The 12,714-nt window shown below is 40.6% G+C and overlaps 1 protein-coding gene across 1 annotated transcript in view; it reads right to left on the bottom strand.

Annotated features, from left to right (window-relative positions):
• Positions 1 to 1,428: 1,428 nt before the first annotated feature.
• Positions 1,429 to 12,714, bottom strand: part of CYB5R4 (cytochrome b5 reductase 4) — an 82,827-nt gene continuing 71,541 nt past the window's right edge. The window contains exons 15-16 of the mRNA XM_067702659.1: positions 4,442 to 4,606; positions 1,429 to 2,011 (exon numbers count right to left, since the gene is read on the bottom strand). Of these exons, the coding sequence (XP_067558760.1) occupies positions 1,957 to 2,011; positions 4,442 to 4,606 (220 nt within the window). The 3' untranslated portion in view covers positions 1,429 to 1,956. The remainder of the gene's footprint in view (positions 2,012 to 4,441; positions 4,607 to 12,714) is intronic.

Genomic DNA, 12,714 nt, shown 5'->3' on the forward strand with positions numbered 1-12,714 from the left:
GAAAACTGAAGCTCAGCTGATTCTCAAAGATGCCAATTTGGGAATTATTAACATACACGTTCAGAAGATGCTCATGGGTTTTCCTTTGCTTTAAAATACAGTAAGAAGACTGAGGAAGAGAGACAAACAGGGAGTAACCTGGAGGTAATTAGAAATGGGTTTGGAGGAGAGAGGAAAAAGGAGGGTAGAAAAGATGAGAGAGCTGGCTAAGGTAGAATTAACAGATATATTACTAATAAACTACAAAAAAAGGTGTGCCTGGAAAGTTCATGATCTTAGGGGAGAAAAAAAGAGGTGGTAGGAAGGCAGAGGTAGAAAATGTTCCTGTTAGCCACAGGGAGCTTTGCCACCTCCGGCCTGAGTGAATGACTATGCATGGAGGAGGGAGACGCAGGGAAAGAAGAAAGTGTTGATCCAGCCACTTGCACCTGGGGAGCTTCCTGGGCTGGGGGTTTGTAATTTGAGGAATGTTAATATTGTGTTCCTCCTGAGTACACCATTCATTCAGTGAAGACTTAGCTATTTACCAAATCGTTTACAGGGGAGTTGGAGACTCCCCACACCCCGATTTCTGTAAAAGCAAAAGCAATGCTGCCATCCTGAATACGGCTAAATCTTAAGTACGGCTAAATCTAAGTTGGCTTACACATAGCCACCTATGCATCCAACACAGTTTCCTCATGAAAAGCTCACAATGGCTTTTCTTTTTTTTTTTAACATCTTTATTGGAGTATAATTGCTTTACAATGGTGTGTCAGTTTCTGCTTTATAACAACGTGAATCAGTTATACATATACATATGTCCCCATATCTCTTCCCTCCTGCGTCTCCCTGCCTCCCACCCTCCCTATCCCACCCCTCTAGGTGGTCACAAAGCACTGAGCTGATCTCCCTGTGCCATGCGGCTGCTTCCCACTAGCTGTCTGTTTTACACTTGGTAGTATACACAATGGCTTTTCTTGATACCCTTTGCAGAATCCCAATCTGTGAAAGCCTTTGAAGGCTGCACACAGCAGCAGGGAGAGAGAATAAGATGCCCACACAGCAGAGCTTAGGAGGGCTCCCTGCTGAACCGCCAGCTGTGGGGCAAGCAGCCAGCCAGGGAAGGTACCATTTAGGATGGAGTGTCCCTCATTTGCCCAGCTGGTCTAGATGGGCTCAAAAAGAATTTAAATTTAACATATTCCAAAGCACCAAGTGATTATTTTAGACCATGAGACCAGATGCTATGCTTTCATTATCTTTCCTGATGCCTCTAGTTTTGGCTAAGAATCAGAATAGTTGTCAAGGTTGTCTTAAACTTTCTAAACACATATACTCCAAAGCTGCGTGTGTCAAGTGTCTCCAGAATCTTTTACTGCTGCTTTTAAAATTCCCCGCAGACACTCACCCACACTGTTGCACTCGAACACATTTCTACCACAAAGATTAAGAAGTACTTCAGAATGTTTTTTATTCTACTCTGTATCAAGGCCACAGACACACAAAATGTTTGGATCACTTAAGTTATAACATTCCATGTTTTCATAGTAAGAACAAGGACATAAATGATCATTTCCTGAGTTTACAGTGCAATGTAAAATTTAATCTGTATTGCTAATCAGACATCTTACAGCATAGAAATGTGATCAAAATGATCATTTGCTTTATCATGTCATAAAACACAAGAGCTTATTGTAGAACAGTGATACAGTTTAAATGGTAAGGAACTTTGTGATTCGTAACAAAGAATCCTCTATATACTTGTTGCCACGATTGACCTTCCAGGACAAATATCAGTAGTAAAATAAGTTATGGTACAAAATAAAGTCAACAAGGTATCTATAGTGAAGAAACATTTGATTTAATTTAAGAAACTAAAACCTGGATTCTAGTTAACCTATATACAAAAATGTTCTTTTAAAAAACCCTAAGTAATCACAAATTTAGCTAAAACAGTTGAACGACGGCGCTTCATTATGCTGTAAAACTATGGATCTCATCTTTGGAAAAGTTCAAATCATGCAGCAACCTGAAAAACAAATAAAAAGCACATGTTTCTTAGGGAAGATGTTTAAAAATAAACAAGATCAGAGTTTACCATCGTAACCATAGTATTTTTTCATTTTCCCCATTTAGCACGTGTTTTCTAAAAAACACAATTATCAATTCTAAAAAATTAACAATAATTCCTTAATATCATCTAGTATCTAGTAAGTGTTCACATTTTCAATTGTCTCATAAATGCCATAATTTTTTAAAGTTTGTTTGAATCAAGATCCAATTAAAGTCTACTCACTGTGATTGGTTTATATGTCTTTTGGGGTTTTTTTTGTTTTTTGTTTTTTGTTTTTTGCGGTACGCGAGCCTCTCACTGTTGTGGCCTCTCCCGTTGCGGAGCACAGGCTCCGGACGCGCAGGCTCAGCGGCCATGGCTCACAGGCCCAGTCGCTCCGCGGCATCTGGGACCTTCCCGGACCGGGGCACGAACCCGTGTCCCCTGCAACGGCAGGCGGACTCTCTACCACTGTGCCACCAGGGAAGCCCCTCTTTTTGGTATTTTTTGATCTATAACATCCCCTCCATCTCTCTCTCTCTCTCTCTGTCCTTCAATTTATTTGTTGACAAAATGAGATTTTTAAGTGTTGAGTCTCCCACAGTTCTCATTTTGCTGCATCCCTGTGGTTTACTTTAATAATGTTCCTTTTTCCTTTTATCTCCCAAAATTTAATAATTGGATCGAGAGGCTTAATCAGATACAGGTTCAATTCTTTTTGACAAGACTACTTCATAGTGCTCTTTCATCAGGAGGCACATAATACCGGGTTGCCTCTCTTTTTGGATGCTAACCACCACTGGTGATCTATGTGCATATCTACTAGTTTCATTAGGGACCGAAGTTGGTGATATTCTACTCCTATCATTCTTTATTCGTTTATCAGCCGAGGAATTCTATAAAGAATAACTTCTGCTCATCTAGTATGTGGTTATCCAGTAGTATAACTCATACAGAAAAGGCAGAATAAATGCTGGTTTTCTTCCTCTTTATTCACCAGTTTTTGAAGTAAGGACTTGATCCCCTAGCATTCTATCTTAATTTTCCCCCACTGAACAGCAGAAACAGAAATACTGCTTAAGTATAATTCAACTTGGAGAATACTGTAAATGGAGACTGAAATCTTAAAAGTAGCTCTGTTTAAAATAGTGCTGAAGGGGACTTCCCTGGCGGTCCAGTGGTTAGGACTCCACGTTTCCACTGCAGGGAGCATGGGTTCGACCCCTGGTTGGGGAACTAAGATCTCGCAAGCCATGTGGCATGGCCAAAAAAAGAAAAAAAAGGAGGTGAAAAAAAAATAAATAAAATGCTGCTGAAAATAATAAACATTTCCTTCGTACTCACTCTTTGTAGTCACTGTGCTAAGCATTTCACATGCATCAATATTATCCTTTATTCCCTCGGATAGGTGAGTGCACGAAAGCTGAGATGGTTTTGGCCCTAGGACACTTAGCTGATGATTGTAGCATGAGCCTAAGTGGTGGAGCTGGGATACCAACCCAAAGTGGCAGCTTCCAGAGCTGACACGCACATTCAGACAAAACGACAGGACGGCACAGGAGTTACGAGGGCCAACGTGGTGCGGCAGGCAAGCCTCTCACTATCTGAACCCAACCTACCTTTCCGGACATACCGCCTGTCTTTTTCATAATTAAAATTAAAAATAAAATAGCAAGAGAGAAAATTACCTAGCAAATGTTAGGTTCAGTCATATACCAAACAAGGAAATGCAGGGCATTTAAGGCCGTCATGTTTTAAAGTCATCTAGAAGCCCAGTAGTGGCTATATGTAACCAAATATTTTAAAGTGTCATTTTAGAGTTAAATAAGATCAAGGCGATTTTTAAATAAGATGGTCACTACCACTGGTTGTTCTCTGTGCGGAGTTCAACTCTTGGTCTTGGCTTATTTATGTTCTAGTCTCTGGTTTTTGTCTTGCTGTTTGGCTTTCTCTCACTGTGTTATCGATTAATGCTCACCCAGTTGCAGAGAATGATGGAAGATCAAAAGCTACAATGAGATGAACACTGCTTATTATGATATATTTTTAAAAAATTATTATATATTATGAAGCTTTGGTGGAAGAGGAGGTTGAATCTAGTGTCCCCAAAACTATCTGGCACCAATCTTGTGAAAGCGTCCACACTACCAGCCACTACCAGAGGCCATCAAGAGCTGGCTGTGTCTGACTTTTGTGTTCACGTCTAACTCTGTGCATAATCCGGGCCTCCGACGCTTCACCTGCATGCAGATTAAACACTTTGTTATTATTTTCTTATGCTGTGACAGACTACTGAAGTACGTGTTCATATGAATAGGAAGAAATGAGAGCCATGTCAACTGCTGTTCATAGGAGGTCGTCATTTCACGGTGCTGGGATTCTCTCTCCTACCACGTTGCTACTCACTTCATTCCTTGTTCTGTAAATGGCATTGGTCCACAAATGCAGATGAGGACTTTGGACGTGTCTAAACTTCTTTTCAAAAATTCAGAAAGCAGAGCTGGTGAAATGTATCCCCGTTTGCCATTCCATTCAGAAGTAGGTACTGAGAGAACAAATTCAAGGTCAAATCTGGAGAAAAGAAACATTTTTTTAAAGTCTATTACATTAAATACATTATGAACATGTTTCCAGTTCACTAACGCATCTTTTTCTCCCCTGGAGAACAAATGAATATATGAAGGTTGACACGCTTGCTAGCAAAGCACTAGAACAGAATGTAAACATTTTGCAAATACAGGTAAATCCACATTTACTAAAGATAAACTTTTGCTACAGATAAGAGAATAATTTGAAATTTTCTATTGAACTCATTAGAAAGAGAGCTCTGAAGGATCTCAGAGAACTCCACATTTTTATTAATAATTCACTTGTATAAAGCACAGTAAAGAGCAACGACCAGTGACATGTGCATTTTCATCTGACTCAAACCCCTCCAATGAGTCCTTGACCCCGATAACCAACGGCCTATCTGACTTCTTACTGTTACTGTCTTCGTGGCTTCAACCTTGACTTACAGTATCCCTGTGCCACACCCGATGTCACTGCTGTGAATGGCACCACAGTCCGTTTGGTTGCACAAACCAGAAACCCAGGACTGATCTGCCTCACCCTCCACGTCCAAATTCTCCCCAATCCTAGCTCCTAACTCTGTGCTCTGCTTCTCTCAGCCTTCACTGCCACACCCTGCCTGTTCTCTTTCTCCTTCTGTAATGTTTCTACCACACCCCACTGTTCAGTTTCTTAGCTCAAGCATCATTTCCAGGGAAGCACTGCAGCCCCACCAGTCTGGAGTCCTTTCGTAATTACATGTGTTGTAGAAATGTTTCCCTTTTCCTCTTCTTTATAGCCTTTCTATCAGGCTGTAAATATGTGGCCACCAAGGTGATTTTTCTAGTAATGTCTCCCTTCCCCATTAGACCAGAAACTCCGTGAGAGCAGGGACCATGTTTGCTTGGGTTATCACTGCACCCCTAGTGGCCATCACACAGGAGGCACTCAAACACTATGGAGTGAAACATTTCAAAGAAAAGAAAGGGTACAGAATTACGATCAGAAAGAAACACATCAAACCAAGCCTCACAAGGGAACAACAGACCACTTCTTCCCACAGCTCTGCAATCTGTTAAGTGAACTGCTGATGAACAGCCATAGCATATTCAAAATTCTAAGCTCTACCTGCTCCCTTTGCTCCATTTCTGCAAACACAGTTAGTTCTTATCATTTTCAGTAGCATCAGATCGAATGTGTTTCTACATTTTCCACTTGAGTAATATGTTAATCTCAATCTTAAGAAAACGCTGAAGCGAATAATTTCTCTCGTGAGGTGGCCCTGGGAGCCAAACATCAGAACAGAAGCAAGACATGGCTGGAGCTGTGGTCCTCGCCTGGCTGGGGTGCAGCTGGGTGAATGCTCCCAAGAGCGGACGGGCCAGCACAAGCATACAGACCAGCTCAGGGCGCCAGCCGGGGCTACAGAACCCGTCCCAGCTCTCACCAGACCCAGCCTCTAGGGCTTATAGGTCCATCTGTGGAACAAGGTGGGAAAACTATATGCTCTCTTACAATTCTAATATTCTGATTTTATATTTAAAATCCCAACAGAGACGTGTTTTATTTCTTGCCTTCAAGGTTCCCATTTCACTTTAGCAGCAATAGGAATCCACCCTATACAAAACAGTACCCCAAATACTCTCTTTTACTAGCATGTTTTCCTTCCCAGCACTTATCATTAAGATAGCGTTACGTAATTCTGGAACGTGATGTTTGTTTGCTGCTCCATGAGGCCAGAGTCCTGGCCTGTCTTGTTCATACTGTATCCAGACCTGGCTTGAGGCAAGTGTGCAAAAAATACTTGATGAATGAAAAAAGGAATTTATTTAACAAGAAGCCATACTGGTTAAAAATAAACACTATACTCAGAAGAACAAAGCCACATGCTGGCATCTATGAAATTACATATAAAAATGTACGTGAATTTGTAAGGGCATTTTTCTGGGAAGAAGGTCTATAACCTTTCATCAGATTATCAGAGGGGACCCAAAAGCAGCTGTGGAACCACTATCTTAAGACATTTCTAATTATACATAGACAACGCAATAAAATATAGCAACTGCCTTGTTAAATTACAAATAAAAGATAGTCTCCTCTGCCTCTATTTCCAATCAGCCTGTCACTGGAATAAAACTGCTAAGATATATAAATCAATACTGGCGTCCTTTGTCATCTGAATAAAAATCTTAATTTTCCTTTAGTGAGATGCTTTAAAAAGAAAAAAAAAAGCGTAATCAGTGGCATGCTTTCTGCAGGCATCTACTAAAGGGTGAAAAATAACTGTGATCCTTACATAAATGGTATAAATTCCTCATGTATTTTGTATTTATTCACATATTGGTCCCCCGGGTATACCTTTGGGTCTCTCAGTGGAAAACGTGACCAGGTGGCATGGATGCAATTTTCAGGGGATTGTAAGGAGGATGCTCTCCTGTTTCTCTTCTCCTTCACAGCCCTGGAAAAGAGCTTTCACTGGAGCGGGAGCAATCCCAAGGTAAGACTCAAGAATACATGAATGAAGGGCTTTTTATACCATATCAGGATACAGATGGTTACTGTGGATGGTTGCTTCTGAATTTTTCTGAAGGGCAACTTACTGTCTGAAGCATTTATAGCCTTGAGGCATGAGGGGACGCACTGGCAAATGTCCTGAAACTCCTTTCTGCCCTATGATTTCAGAAGTGCCAGAAAGGACTGGGACTCTTGAAAAGGTTACTTGAAAGTAAATTTCGAGAATCCATAAAGTGCAAAGCAACATGAGAGAGAGAGAGAGAGAGAGAGAGAGAGAGACCTGCTTCTGATGAATGCCTGTGAGGTCTAAATGTCAATGGAAGTAAACAAGCTTGTCCAAAACAAATTACTTTAAAGTAGGCTGATAAATGACCTGAGATTAAAAAATCTTGAAATATAAACGTATGCATTCAGTCTAAACCATATGCAGAGCCTGAAGTCATTCAACAGCGTACTCCCTCCTCCTCCAGGCAATCAGCTTCCCAGACCCACTCCTTCCTATTTCTTAAACAAACATACATAGCCCTGCCTTCCCAATTTTACTGCCACAACTCCAGGTCCGGCCCTTCTATCTCTTGTCTAAGATGCTGCTCTAATAAGCTTACCCTCATCTCTCTGGCATATCCTTGTTATACTAGTTCTCCTAAAAGCCCAGATCCAATCTCACAACTTCTTTGCTAAAGCTTCAGTGGCTTGTCACTGCCCACAAAGTAGTACTTCAGAGTATTTGGGGCCCCAGCTTTTCCTGGTTTCTCTAGCTAAAGAAAAATACTAGAATCTGCAGAAAAACTTGCTATTTGCTCATGGGAAAAACAGCCCACAAAATAAACAGCTAGGGGTTAAAAATATTTCTCAAAACGAATCTGATTAAACACGTGTGCTCCTCCAAATGTTAGTGGTTGTCCATGAAAACAAAAGGCTAACCTGGCAAATAAGTTTGGGACTACTGGGTTAAGAGAAGTTAAACAGATTTGTTTAGAATTTCTCAAAGCCTTGAATATGCTAAGTTCATATTAAACTTCAAGAAGATAACATAGTATACATTATTTCTCAAACTTATTTAATCATAGAGCCCTTTAGGGGGAACACATATATATTTCAAGGAACACATTCCAAGAAACACACCCCTGGGACTTCCCTGGTGGCACAGTGGTTAAGAATCCGCCTGCCAATGCAGGGGACATGGGTTCAATCCCTGGTCCGGGAAGATCCCACGTGCCGCGGAGCAACTAAGCCCGTGTGACACAACTACTGGGCCTGCGCTCTAGAGCCCGCGAGCCACAAGTGCTGAAGCCCACGTGCCCTAGGGCCTGTGTGCCGCAACTACTGAGCCTGCGTGCTACAACTACCGAAGCCCACGCGCCTACAGCCCATGTTCTGCAACAAGAGAAGCCACCGCAACGAGAAGCCCACGCACCACAATGAAGAGTAGCCTCTGCTCGCCGCAACTAGAGAAAGGTCACACGCAGCAACGAAGACCCAATGCAGCCAAAACATAAATAAATTTAAAAAAAAAACAAAAATCATTGGGAACTGTATTCAATACCTTGTAATAACCTATAATGGAAAATAATCTGAAAAATATATATCTCAATCAATTTGCTGTTCATCTGAAACACAATATTGTAAATCAACTATACTTCAGTAAAAAAGAAAATCCAAAAAAACACCACCCCTGGAGGAACATCTGGGAGGAACAGAGAGTGGTATAGGGTCCAGATTAGGGGCCCACATATCTGAGTTGCCTCACAGGCTGGGGAAAAAGAAAGGCATTCAAGCACCTTGTTTAACTTACTTGTGCTTCTGGAATCACTGGATTTTGCCGTCTTAAATGGGACTTACACATTGCTGGTCCCCAAACTGACACCAGAATATAGAAAAACCTTTACCTTCGAGAGGCTACTGTCAAAGTGGATCAATAGGCCTTGGTACACTTTGACTTAGTGATTCTTCTGGTGAACCTTTATCCTGCATAGCTAGAGAGGTACAGAAAAATTTGTACTCACTATGTCCAACAGTAGAGGGTTGGTTAAACAAATTATGGTATGAACTCAATGACCAAATACAATGCAGCTATTAAAAATCATGGTGTAGTGTGAGTTTTCCCAACTAGCGCTACTGGCAGTTTGGGCAGGATAATTCTTTGCTGTCCTGTGCTGTCTTGTGCACTGGAGGCTCTTAACAGCATTCTTGTAGGCTCTTAGCAGTCTCTACCCACTAGGTGCCAGGGGAACCCCTTCCATCAGTTGTTACGATCAAAAACGTTTCAAGACATAAATGTCCCCCTAGGGTGTCAGGGTGTCAGGCGGGGAGAAACAGAATCACTCCAGGTCGAGAGCCACAGGTTGAAAGTGTTCTATACATAGAATACACACAATTCACTAAAAATGTAGTTATAAAAAGTATAGTCAGTATGGCTACATTATTTAAAAATACAAAAAAATAATGTGCGCATTTAAGTGTATAAGTGCGTGCATGTGTGTATGTATGTGTGTGTCTGTGAGAGAGAGAGGGAGAGAAAGAGAGAGAAGGAGAATGGAAAGATACAAACCATAATGTTGTTCCTTGGGTGGTAAGATTATGGGTGATCTTTTCCCTTATATATTTTTCTATACAAATATGTATTAATTTTATAAACGGGAAAATCAGCAAATCATCAAATTCTACTATTTATAGAAAAGAATATGCTACTAACTTTACTAAAATAAGGTTATTATCTTCAAACATGACTGCTTTGAAAGGGAAGGAAAATACTTATTCTATTTATATATTACAAAATGCCATCCAGAAGTCAATCTCACTGTCAAACTGTCCTGCACCTCAAAAAGAATTCTGCAAAAGCAGAGAACTCAGAGCGGGCGCATTCTACTGGGGGAGGGGGGAGTACCAGCGTGTAAGACTGAGTCAACCAGGCCTCATAACACTGCTCAGTAGTCGAGACAGAGATAGTGAAATTTAATTTGGAGTTCCGTTTACATAGTAATTACCTACACCTGCTGCTGTACATATTCACCTTCTACTGGAGTTAACAGTCAAGTGTAATAAAATATTTGGATAAAATTCAGGCAAGCTAACTTTTTTTTTTCCCATTGAAATTTTATGCTTAATGACATGAAAACTGAATTGAAACAGAAACATCCTGAAAGAGTACAAATCGTCTACCTATTTTCGGCAATTCTAAGATTAAGTTTAGCAACATGGGAAAATGAAGAGATCCATTCCCCGGATTGCATGAGAAGATAAGCCAACACAATATCCTGTTCCCCGTTATACCCCCATACAGGCACCTGGGAGACGCTCACAGGAAATTGATGAGTAAATGAATGTTACAAATATGCTAATTCTGGGCGAGGCACCCACATCTGCTATCTCATGGCCCCCACTCCCAAACAACCCTATGATGGAAATATCGATGTCCCTGTTCTACAGATGGAAAAACTGAAGCTCCCTCAGATCAAGTGACTTGCCTGAGGTCATAGGTTAACAAGTTTCCATCATACAACAATATTTCGAAGAATTTCCTTTGCTAACTATATTATTTGGATAAACTCTGAGGACAAGCACAGCATGCTTGCTGAAAATGAAAATATTAGACAATACACCAGTCTCAGTATACATTTTTCCTATCCCTCCTTGTTCCCCAAAGGACTGAATGGAAAGCTGTGTCCTAATCCTACAGAGAGTAAGGTATTTCATTTGTTTTAACTATAGAACTTATTTTTTTAATAGTCACAATCCAATAATAATTTAACCAAGGAGATGTGTTCAAGTTTCACATTCTGCCATCAGAAAGTTTATTACTAAAACGAGCAGTGACATTGGAGAGTCAAGATGTAGGAAAGGGTGGTTTAACAGATTAAAAAAATTAAGCCTTAAATGTTAATTAAATGACAGATGTGACAAATTAAAACTACTTTATATTAATTTGAACTTTCACTTTCCTTCTGTGTATGGGACTCAACAATTATGCTCTGAATGAACAGTACTACCGAGAGCCATCAGTAAACCTTTAAGGCTAGGTTTCTCCTCTATCTGCATAAAACCTGAGAATATGGAAGGTTCCTGACAAATGTTCCAAAGCCACGTACATACACAAGGCCTCTGTGTTTCCCACTGAGGGTCTGACCCCAAGGCCTTTGTGTTTTCCAGTGAGGGTCTGACCCCAAGTCTCCAGGGGGGCACAGATCATTCGAGGCTGGAAGTCAGTGCCAGTAGAGGGCCCCCAGCAAGGAGAGTGTACCCCCAGAAAGTGGAAGGAAAGGGAGGGAGCAGAGAGCGCACAGTAGCGGGAGCAGGCAGGTGAGAGCAGGGAGAGCGCGAGCGAGCAGAAGAGAGAGGATGAAGGCAGGCCAGAGGCAAAACACTCACTCCTCCCAGCACACTGGAGCGTCTCACTCACTTAGAGCCAGTTATCCAGAAGTGAAAAAAAGGGGCCTTTCCTCATCCTCAGTCCTGCAGCCTACGCAATTCCACCAACCCAAATTATGTGGACCAAGCAAGACAAAACAAAACACACAGGGGACGTTGTTAAAGGGCACTTCATGTTCAGAAGCTGTAACACATGCCTTTCTACCAATTCTTTCTTTTTTTTTTTTGATTTTTTTAAACTTTTTATTTTATATTGGAGTGTAGTTGATTAACAACGTTGTATTAGTTTCAGGTGTAAAACAAAGTGATTCAGTTATACGTATACACGTTACTTCTTACGTCGAGTTTAACATCAATGGATAGACTAAGAGTACAATGTCTGCTGAAATAATAGTAAATGAATTCTTCTTGTACAAGCAAACTATCTTGAAGAATACCATGTCCCAAAACTGCCAGAAATAATTTTTTAAAAAAATCTAGCTAAAAAAGTGTAGCTACGTCTGCTTAAAGTCTTTTAAATGCTTGTTTAGGAAACAGGAGCTCAAACAGTCAATACAAGAACACATGTATACAGAGGTCCTTCATAACAGCAACCCAAATATCTGAGGCAGGGCTTCACAATTTCTAAGCATTTGCACTATCTTCTCTAGTCCTCACAACAGGCTTATGAAGTAAATAGGAAAGATGTCATTATTCTATTTTGAAAATAAAGGGACAGGCCCACAGAGCTACGTAATTTTTGAATACAGTTTCAAGCTAGTAAAGGGTAGACTGAAAACCAGAATTTAGGTCTTTAGGCTTTTTGATAAATGCTGCTTCCGATATTCCACTTTGAAAATTAGTGAAAAAGACACTTGAAAAACGCAGGACTTTCTATTTCTTTAAATTATGCTCTAAATTGCTGTGCAACTACTTAAGTATAGTACATATTCTTAGGTTTATGTTTTAAGTATGTGAGAAAACACTTCGGTGATTAAATTCAGGTCGTCCTTCATTTGTGCAAATTATTTACTAAAAGAGAAAGAGGGGGAGGATGGGAGACAACAGAGAGGAAAAGACTAGAAGGAACCACGGCATCACCTTAGTGAGGATATTCAGAAAATATTCAGAAGAACCTGGAGCCCCAGGGACAGCTGGATTTCTGAGGTCTTTAACTTTTAAAATGTCAAGAACTTTACCTCCACCATACTGTCATAAACATAAATACTTACGTCAGATATTTTGTATGACTTACGAAGTTCTGCAAT

The sequence above is a fragment of the Pseudorca crassidens genome, chromosome 13 (assembly GCF_039906515.1).
Source record: "Pseudorca crassidens isolate mPseCra1 chromosome 13, mPseCra1.hap1, whole genome shotgun sequence".
NCBI lineage: Eukaryota > Metazoa > Chordata > Mammalia > Artiodactyla > Delphinidae > Pseudorca > Pseudorca crassidens.